The sequence below is a fragment of the Xenopus laevis genome, chromosome 1L (assembly GCF_017654675.1).
Source record: "Xenopus laevis strain J_2021 chromosome 1L, Xenopus_laevis_v10.1, whole genome shotgun sequence".
NCBI lineage: Eukaryota > Metazoa > Chordata > Amphibia > Anura > Pipidae > Xenopus > Xenopus laevis.
Genome location: NC_054371.1, coordinates 90,461,330 through 90,472,033, shown reverse-complemented (window position 1 = coordinate 90,472,033; position 10,704 = coordinate 90,461,330). Strand labels below are relative to the sequence as shown.

The following is a 10,704-nucleotide window of genomic DNA, read 5'->3' as shown; positions in this document are numbered from 1 at the left end:
TGTATAATGTGGGGAGGAAGAATTCGACTGTTCTGTAAATAAAACATAAGGTTGTTCCTTGCACGTCACAGCAAAAGGCTGAGCTCAAATTAACTCTTTGATTACCTGTCAGCTGCTAACACAAGGAAAATGCAGTAGTATGACAAAAAGTGGTCCCACTCACAGATAATTTTATGCATAAAGGATCACAGTGGTTCCATTCAGCTAACAAACAAGCTTATATTTACACACAGACTTACAGAAAGTCAGTATGGAGCTTCTTGGAATAACATAATTAAGTGTCTCACTGTAGTTATTACATAGATATGCATCTCATGGTCATCCTCACAGTTTAGTAAGTGTATTTTGAGCTTTTCTCTGTGCCTTTGTTAGTGAGAATATATTGCAATAGATTGGCCTGTAATTTCTTTTTCCTCCCAACAATTCACTGTTCATTAAAATAAAATCATTCTCCAGCCGATCAGCTCCCATTCCCATACCGCCACCCCCCACTTTGAACATATTTTAATGTCCATTCTTCATAAATTATATTATATTTCCAAGTGACTCGCATACTTTTATTGTTTATTCACAATTTTAGCTCTAGTATCCTCTTTCAAAAATGTATAATGCTTCTTTAAAGGGGAACTCCACAAAAACATAACTTCAGCTTTTTGGAAAGTAAACACAATTTCAAGCAACTTTGCAATATACATGAATTAAAAATATGTAGACTTTTCATGTTTTTTAATGGTTCCCTAAACCTAGCCCCCTGCTCTTCTGTTGATCTATCTGACTACTTTGCTGAGCTGCATCCTCCAAACCTCACAATTCCCTCCCTGCACTTTGATACAGTTGATCACTCTCTCCTGATGCAGATTCTCTATTCGCTTGGCTCTCTTCTTACCTTTCTAACCGATCATTCACTGTCTGCTATGATAACAAAACCTCATCTCCAGTTCCACTTAATGTGGGGGTGCCGCAAGGCTCCGTACTTGGTCCGCTGTTGTTCTCCCTGTACACTCTGTCTTTGGGAGATCTCATCCATTCATTTGGCTTTAATTATCATCTATATGCTGATGATACCCAAATATATTTATCCACCCCTTCATTAACAGCTGAAACAGAGGCTCAGATCTCTAACTGCCTCCTGGCTATCTCAAATTGGATGAACCAGCGCCACCTCAAACTGAACCTAACAAAAACTGAACTTATCATCTTTCCACCTAAGCCTGGTCCTACTCCCCTATTTACTATCTCTATTGATGGCATGCTCATTAATCCTGTCAACTTAGCTCGCTGTCTGGGGTAATCTTTGACTCCTCTCTCTCCTTCTCTGATCATATTAACACCACAGTCAAAACCTGTCACTTTTTCTTACACAATATTGCCAAAATCCGTCCCTTCCTTTCACCTGATACATCCAAGACGCTCATGCATGCTCTCATCCTATCCAGACTAGATTACTGCAACGTTCTACTAACTGGCCTCCCTAACTCCCATCTCTCCCCTGCTGCAAGAATTATCCTCCTCTCATCCAAAAGGGTACAGCCCCCCCCCCCCCGCTGCTGAAGTCCTTATCATGGCTTCCTATAAAACAAAGAATAACTTATAAACTCCTCCTCATAACCTTCAAAGCCCTTCATTCCTCTGCACCTAACTACATCTCATCTCTTGTCTCTCTATATGTTCTTGCCCGAAACCTCCGCTCCTCTCAGAGCAACTGCTTGGTTGTACCCCCCACTATTACTGCTGTTTCCCGTATCAAACCCTTCTCTCTTGCGACTCCTTATATTTGGAATGCCATTCCTGAATCTCTCAGGAGAGAATCCTCCTTCAATGTTTTTAAAACAAAACTCAAAGACTACCTCTGGGAGCACCTGGATAACACCTGAACTGGCACATATATAACAGTGTAACTGTAACCCACAGCACCTTAATACCCCTCTGAATTGTGTCTATATGTTACCCTCCCATTTAGACTGTAAGCCCTACGGGGTAGGGTCCTCTAGCCTTTTGTTTCCTTGACACTGAGCACTTAATCTGCATTGTAATTATATTTCATATTTATGTGAATTGTATTCTAATAATGCAATTATTGTTACTTTTTATTCCAATGACCCCTTGTTTGTTACTACTAATTTATTGTTTTGCTGTACAGTGCTTTGCCCTCAAGGAGCGCTTTACAAATAAAAATATACATACATACATACACACTTGATGAACAAGTGATGAACATTATAGTGCAATGCATTGTGGGCTATGTAATTCCTGCATGCTGTCTGTAAGCTGTGGAGAAGTTGTTACAATTTGTAACATCTGTGTTTAGTCCCTCCTTCGCTGCCAGGATTTCAAATGATGCAGAATGAAAAGAACTGTTAAGAAGCATAGAAAAATGGCATTTATTCATACTTTTTGAAGAAACCGATAACAGTTATGGGTATATTAGGGGTTTTTATGTTATGTAGGCCTCTTTATCAAATTTTGGTTTGGAAGCTGGAGTTCCCCTTTAAAGAATGTGCAAATAGAGATATTTTAAAACAAGATTAACTTGTTCTCCCCCATGTTTTTTGCACACAATTGCAAAACCTCTGTGCAGACCTGCTGTGGGTGTATTTCTTCCAATGTCACTGAGAGTTTAGAAAATGAAGTCCTATGTACTAATTTATTATTTTTTTAAGCCAAAAAAGAACTAGACAGAAGACCTATAAGATTTTTTTAAAAGCTCATTTTATTTGCCTCAAGCTCTACCAAATTTAAGAAAAATATGCAGCAGAATAAATTTTTGCAGGAAAAAAACAGTATTATTAGCTAAGGGGAGCAACGCTATGGCTTTTAGAGCTCTATACACTAAAGCTTTGCACCTAACCCATTATGCATTGTTATAAAATACTGCTACTGCACTCCAAAAATTCAGTGCAGATACAAGTGCTCCCCAAATCTTCTGTCCTCTGGAACCCGTCAGCTGACATGTTCTGAATGAAGAGCAATTTAGTGGCATTCTGGGGCATACCCAAGTGCCCTCCCACACCTTCTGTATGCAGAACTTCATACAGAGTTCTTTGCAATTTGTTCAAGGAGTAGTGAATTAGTACTGATAGATCTGAATGTTTCTCTCGAAGTGATTTTACCTATCGATAAAAATAACCAATTTCCATGTCTATGGATATATAATGAAACTAACTAGATGTATCATCTAAGGCCAGCACCCTCTAACATGGTATATAATTATTAATAGTGTCCTCATTAAAACCACATTTTTATAGCATTAAGCATTAAATCCTTGGAATGTGCTCCACTTAGCTTACTTTACCTTTACTAATAAAATTGTAAGAGCAAGCTGCAATCATTTCTGCTGCCCATAGATGGCATACGTTACATTGCAAAAAAAAAAGTTCTTGAATTAGGTCCATTGTCCAGTCGAGCACTATGTGTTGTTTTCGTTTGTTATTATCCAATTGCGTGTCCTGTTCTTGCTTAATAAATCAGTGAAGTGTGCAGAGTAAAGCAAATACTGTCTTTTTCATTGCCTGGCAGAATTATCCCCAACAATTCCAGTTTCAATATGCTTTGGTTTCACGTTACCCTGCTACTTCAGGCTACTTTCCTCTGTGCCATTTCCTCAGAGAAGATTCTAGCATGGCCAGCTGATGCAAGTCATTGGTTTAACCTAAAACTAATCCTTGAGGAGCTTGCAAGTAGAGGTAATGAAATTACTGCACTTGTAAGGTGGATAAAAATGGTGTTATGCGAAAAGTAGACTGTAAGAAAATGCCTGTTTTGTGTATAGTGTTAAAAGGTGTATTTACAGGATTTGGCCACTAGATGGCAGTGGGTTCTCATTAGTTATATAAGGGTTATATAATAATGTTATGTAAAATGTAATTTCTGCCCCGGCCACTAGAGGGAAGCAGTGGGACAGGATAGAAAAGGTAGAAAAGGGATAGTTCCACCCAGGGTGTGGTTAGTCGGTTCTGATAGGTATAGATAGATAGAACTTTAAAGGATAAGTAAACCTTAAAAATAAGTGAATGTAAAATTGATGAGGGGGCTATTCTAAGCACTTTTGTCATTTACATTCATTGTTTATTTTCTTTTAATTCCAAGATATTAAGGGATACATGTACTGTTAATATGAATGAATTTTGTTACAACAGCGCCACCTGCTGGTCATTTTCCCACCAGTCTGACCAGCAAGTAGTCAAGGAAGTTGTCAGGAGAAAGAAAGAGGCTGCTCTGATGTTCTTCTGCTTAGGAATAAAATGAGAAACCTCAGATAATTTTTCTTACATCTTTCCTAAGCAGAAGAACATCAGCCTCTTTCTTTCTCGTGACAACTTCCTTGACTATTTGCTGGTCAGACTGGTGGGAAAATGACCAGCAGGTGGCGCTGTTGTAACAAAATTCATTCATATTAACAGTACATGTATCTCTTAATATCTTGGAAATAAAATAAAATAAATAATGAATGTACATTGCAGAAGTGCGTAGAATAACAACTTCATCCATTGTACATTCACTTATTTTTAAGGTTCACTTATCCTTTAAATGGGGCACTAGGTGCCATAGCCAATAAGGGCAAAGTTAGAAAGGGTAGCTGGCACCGCACCAAGGAGTAAGAGGCTTAGTAGCCGTGGTTCCGTCACACATAGGGAAAAGTGGTAGTCAGGACAGTGCGGACAACCCAGGCTGAGGTGAAAATCGGAAATTTCTACTGGGGAATGCCTAAAGGCTGGGTTCACAAGTCCAATGCAATGTAGGGAATGTGAGTCACCTGTAAATCTGTAAGAGAAACTGTTCTGTATGCTGGTTGGTGAGTAATTTGTTGCTTTCCTGTGCAGGAAAGTTTCTGCTCATGATTTCTGGGTTCTGAAATGCAGCAGTAGAAACTGTCATCTTACCGTTCAAATACAGGCACAGCCTAAACTTGTGGGGGCTGCCTGAAGAGTTTTGCCACTTCAGTAGGTGGGGTCGTGGGGACAAAATGAAGTACACAGCAGCTCTTTATGCAGGGTGGAATATGATCGGAACAGTGGGCAAAATACATAATGAACAGTGATGAAAAAGCTTCATTCATAAAATCAAAATATTCGGAGAAATACGTAAGGGGCTGGTACATTGCAGTGCAGTAGCTGAGTTCTTCATGTTCATACTGCCAGCATGTGCTCAGAACTAGAATGAACAGGGAGTAGCAGTGAGTCAGGCAGAAAGGCTATAACGGCTATAAAAAAAATTCTGCTTGTGCACACTGGCTCCTGCTTCTCTGTTGGTCTCACATGCACGTGCAGCTGGCTCCTCTCCAACTACTCTCACTGTCGAAGAGATAAGGATGGCTCAGAGAGGAAAGGGGGCAGAGCTTCACGCTAGAGCAGGAAATAGGTGAAATGATCAGGGGAGTTCCTCGTATTATTTAGAAACAACATTAAACTGAACTAAGGGACTAAGGTATGTTGCACTGGGGGGATGCTTAGAGTCATTTTAGAGTTAGAAAAAAAAGGTTTACTTATTCTTTAATGACTGGAGGGCCCCTTACACAATTGTTCATTCAGCCAATATGCAAATAGATAACAGAAAACCAAAACACACCTTTTAAAAAAGTAACAAACTCCACCCCCAATGCATTCAATTGGTGTCAATCTTCCATACTAACAAGTAACCCTTTAATCACCAATTTGTATCCAGCAAAAATATTAAACATTAGTGTCCAGTATTCGTGTCCAAATAGTGTCCAAAAATTAGTATAGCCAATCACAACGTCCATGTAGAAAAAACTGTCTTTTGATCAATTAGTTTTGTAGAATATGAGGGCCGGTATCATGTATCTGCAGAGGGAAGAAAATTGTTTTAAAAGGGAAGAAACTATTTTACTGTGTTTGATTATCAATATTCCTGCCCTTAATACTAGAAGCACAACAGACACAATTTAGGTTCCCAGGAACCTTTCTTTACTTACTTTCTGGGGTACTGCTGGACACAATACATCTCTAATACTCCTCCCTTTCTTGTAGCTAAAAAGAATTGGTTGCACAAATAATTTTCCAAACTGCCTATCACCTTGTATAATTGGCCAATATTTTTTTACCACTTTTTCTATCTCCTTACTATGTTTAACATATTGTAAAATAAATGGGATCCGGGTATTATTCTTTTTCACTTTTCCTTTGCCCTGTAGTAAATCCTCTCTGCTTAGAGAGGACACCTCTTCCATAGTATACCTCAAATTGGAGGGGGAATAACCTCTTTCCACAAACCATGAGAGCATGACCTGACTTGAACATTCATAATCAGTATTCAGAGTAGTAATACGTTTTGCTCGTATAAATTGTCCTTTTGGAATCGCTCTAATTGTGCTTGGGTTATGAAAAGTGTTGGCATGTAATATGCTATTCCTCTCTGTTTCTTTCCTATATAGCTTAGTGAGAATTTTTCCTTCATTAATCACCAAGTTGACATCCAAAAAAATTATTTCAATATCTGATACTTCAACTGTGAACTTAACTGTTTTGTGACATGAATTAGCCTCATTCACCATTTCTAATAGCAGCTCTTGGGTGCCATTCCATAGCAATAATATATCGTCCACAAATCTTTTTTCTTCTAAATTGTGGACAAATATGTTTGCAAAAGATGGCGCCACTGAGGCACCCATTGAGGTCCCTTGTTTTTGATTTTACTTAGTTTATTTACAGTAATTTTGTTCACAGCAATACTCAGCACTATATAATAAATTAATTGTTTACTCTTTATTCACTATATACTACTATAGCAATTAATTACATTTTTCACATTACTATTCTATATTTTTGCACTTTACAAATATGGATGAATTTTTGGATTGCACCACAAGGGTTGATAAAGCCAATTGAATATTTTGCTCCAGCATAACCACCTCACAAGACAATATGAATTTGACAAGAATGTTCAGAGACTTGGAACGTCTCTTGATAAAAGAACTATATACTTGGTGGGACATAGCTTTTCTGGAAAAATATGTAGATAGTCAAATGATCCCACGAGGTCTACGTATAAAGAAATTTCCCTCATATGTGGAGAAAGATGAGATATTTGTTATAAGCTGGAACAAAATATTGTCAGATTGCTCATTTAAACTAATGGAACTTATGATTGAATATAAGAGTAAAGCACATGAACAGTTAAAATTAGATTTGAAAAGAATGGTAAAAGATTTGGAATCTTTTGAAGGGCACATACAATATGCAGAAATCCATGAGAACACTAAGAAAAAGATTGATAGAATAGAAATGGATATTATGGAAAATAAAAAACAAACAATATGGAAACAACAGACTATGGCAGAGATCAGGTGTATACCTGGGCACAAAGAAAGAGAGAGATAAGACATACACCGGGTAATAGTCATACCCAAAGGTCAACTTTGAAACATACTAGCACCCCAAAAAAAGTCAGTTTCTCAAGTATGGAGGGGAATGATCTTTCAGAAGGCTCTTTTGCTGGCTCTTCTCCTGTTTCTTCACAGGTTAATAGGACTGTAAAGGCCCAAGGAGTTTTTTTTAGGAACAGAGGATGTATCAGGAACAGAAAACAGACAATGGACACAGAAAATGACAAACAGATCCCTATGGAAAACCAAGAACTCTATAGAAGGACAGGAAATACCAAGGGAAAAAGACAGAGAAAGCTATGCACTGAGGAAGAAGATACCAAGAAAGTACTAAATCTTTCATCTAAAAGTTTGTGTCACGACCGGCACCCAATACCAGAACAAGTGCCAAGCACCCTGGTCTCGGCTCGGCTTCACCAGTAGTGTGACCACCGTTGGGCTTCGTGAGGAGCCCTCAGCTTACTTGGGAGCCACCTGGACTTAACGAGAGGTGCAAGGCGAGATGTTCTAGCTGGCAAAGGGGCACGGCTGTTAGCAGAGTCTTTTGGGCCGAAGGTCACGGTACAAATGGAGCAGGCAAGAGAATCGTCAGACAGGCAGGGTTGAGGCAGGCAGATATCAAGAATCGTCAGGCAGGCTAGGGTCAAACCAGGTTGTCAATCAAGGGGTTAAGCAGGAAGAGTTGTCGTAGGCAGGTGAGGGTCAGGATACAGAATGCAGAATAGTCAGGAACAGGCTGGGTCAAACACGGGTAATCAAACAGACTAGATACAGAACAGATCAGACGCACAAGGCTCAGGAACCACTAGAAACAAGTTCTATCACGGGCATCAGTCAGCAGTCTGAATGGACCTTTTATAGGGCAAGAATTCCACTCCCAAGAATGTGCGTTTTCGCGCCAAAGCGCACTGGCGCAATCACGCCAGCGCGCCTGCGCCTTTAAGAGGCGCGCAGGCGCGCCGCGCGCGCCCTAAGAGCACTAATGGCGCTGGGAGGAGGAAGGAGAAGGAGCGCGGTGGTATTTTTATTACATTAGATAGGGGGGGCCACTGGACCCCCAGGCTTCCCAGGAATTTTTTGATGGAATTTCTTTCTGAGTTGATCAGCCTTGATGTCATCGACTGAGACCCAGGAGTTCTCCTCAGAGCCATAGCCCTTCCACTTAATAAGATACTGGAGCTTACCCCATACCAGACGAGAATCGAGGAACTCCTGGATCTCAAATTCAGGCTGACCTTTGACTAATACTGGGGGAAGAACAGGAATATGACAGACTTGAGTGGCTGGTTTTAGGAGAGAACCATGAAAATAATTAGATATTTTAAACTCTGCAGGTAATTGGAGACGAACAGAAGAAGAATTGATTATCTCAGTTATTGGATATGGACCAATGAACCTGGGCCCCAGTTTGAGAGAGGGGACCTTCAACCTAATATTTTTGGTAGATAGCCAAACAGAATCTCCCACCTTGTATTGAGGAGCCTATATCTGCAGCTTTCTTTGAGCAGAGGAAGCTGCAGAAAGAGAATGATGAACTTGAGACCAAATTTTAGAAAAATGCCTGACAGGAATTAGCAGAGGGTACAGAGGAATCTAAACCAGAAAAAGAAAATGCTTATGGATTTAGCCCATTTACAATAAAGAAAGGAGACTCCCCAGAAGAGGAGTGAGTGGCATTATTGTAACTCTGCTCAGGGCAACAATTCAGCCCAAGAAGACTGGTTATCAGACACGTAACACCTGAGATATTGCTCAAGGGATTGATTCACTCTTTCAGTTTGTCCGTTGGTTTGGGGATGGTAAGCAGTAGAGAAGGATAAATCAATGCCAATTAAAGAGCAGAAGGCTCTCCAAAACTTTGAGACAAACTGAACTTCTCTGTCAGACACAATGTTAACAGGAAACCCTTGTAACCTGAAAATATGAGATAAACAGATCGGCTAAGGTTTTGGCAGAAGGGAGGTGTGGAAGGGGAACAAAATGGCTCATTTTACTAAACCTATCCACCACCACCCAAATTACAGTTTTACCCTGAGAGGAAGGCAGATCTACAATGAAATCCATCGAAAGATGGGACCATGGTCTCTCAGGGATTGGTAACGGATTTAACAGACCCTGTGACATTTGACGAGAGGATTTAGACCTTTGACAAATTGGACAAGAATTTACGAAAACCTTAGCATCCTGTTTAAAAGAAGGCCACCACACATGGCGGGTTAACAAGGAAATAGTTTTGGCTATGCCAGGATGCCCAGCCATTTTGGAGTTATGAACCTCTTCCAGAACTTGTTCCCTCAGCTCCTCAGGCACTAACATTCTCCCAGAAGGAGTGTCTGCAGGAGCAGAAGATTGGACAGGTGACAACAAGGTGGAGAGGTCAGAATCCAATGCGGCTACAATCAACTCCCTAGGAATGATGGGGATGCACTCACTAGAGTCAGAGGAGGTAGATTCAAAACTCCTAGAGAGTGCATCAGCTTTGCTGTTTTTAGATCCAGGCCTGTATGTTAAAGAAAAGTTAAACCTGGTGAAGAACAATGCCCATCTAGCTTGCCTAGGATTTCGCTGTGTGGCCGATTCTATATAAAGCAGGTTTTTATGGTCTGTATATACTGTTACCATATGTTTAGCACCTTCAAGTAGATGCCGCCATTCCTCAAAGGCCCACTTGATAGCCAACAATTCCCTGTTTCCAATATCATAGTTTGTCTCTGCAGGCGAAAACTTCCTAGAGAAAAAGGCGCAGGGATGTAACTTGTTGGTTATAGGGTGCCTTTGGGAAAGGACTGCCCCAGCACCCACTTCAGAGGCATCTACCTCCACAATAAATGGTAAGGCAGTATCTGGATGCTGCAAAATAGGGGCAGAACTGAACTCTTTTTTGAGGGGGCCAAATACTAGGGTCAGCACCCTTTTTGGTCAAGTTGGTGATTGGGGCAACTACCAGGGAAAAATTCTTGATGATTCGGCGGTAATAATTTGCAAAACCGAGGAATCTCTGGGTTGCCCGTAAAGAAAGGGGTTGGGTCCATTCCAGGACAGCTCTCACCTTCCCTGGATCCATCTCAAGACCCCTGTTATAAATGTTAAACCCCAAAAACTGAACAGAGGCAACCTCAAAAGTACACTTCTCTTTATAAATTTGAAGAAATGTCGTCTTACAACGCAGATCAGTTTGCTAAGTTTTCAGCGGTCTGGACGAGGTGGCTTATGTTTAAAGAAACAGACGTGTACAAATCTTACCTATAAGAGGAGCGAGTAATACACCTCCCTGCTGCACCCCCTTTCCCCCCTTTTTTTTTTTTTTCTTTCGTATCTTCCTCCTTTCCTATCTTTTTCCTACTTTAACCACAGTACACAAA

At 40.3% G+C, this 10,704-nt stretch overlaps 1 protein-coding gene across 1 annotated transcript in view; it reads left to right on the top strand.

Annotated features, from left to right (window-relative positions):
• Positions 1 to 2,199: 2,199 nt before the first annotated feature.
• The window catches only part of LOC108711396 (UDP-glucuronosyltransferase 2C1), a 34,339-nt gene continuing 25,834 nt past the window's right edge, over positions 2,200 to 10,704 (top strand). Inside the window, exons 1-2 of the mRNA XM_018253095.2 lie at positions 2,200 to 2,207; positions 3,517 to 3,683. Coding sequence (XP_018108584.2) covers positions 2,200 to 2,207; positions 3,517 to 3,683 — 175 coding nt within the window. The remainder of the gene's footprint in view (positions 2,208 to 3,516; positions 3,684 to 10,704) is intronic.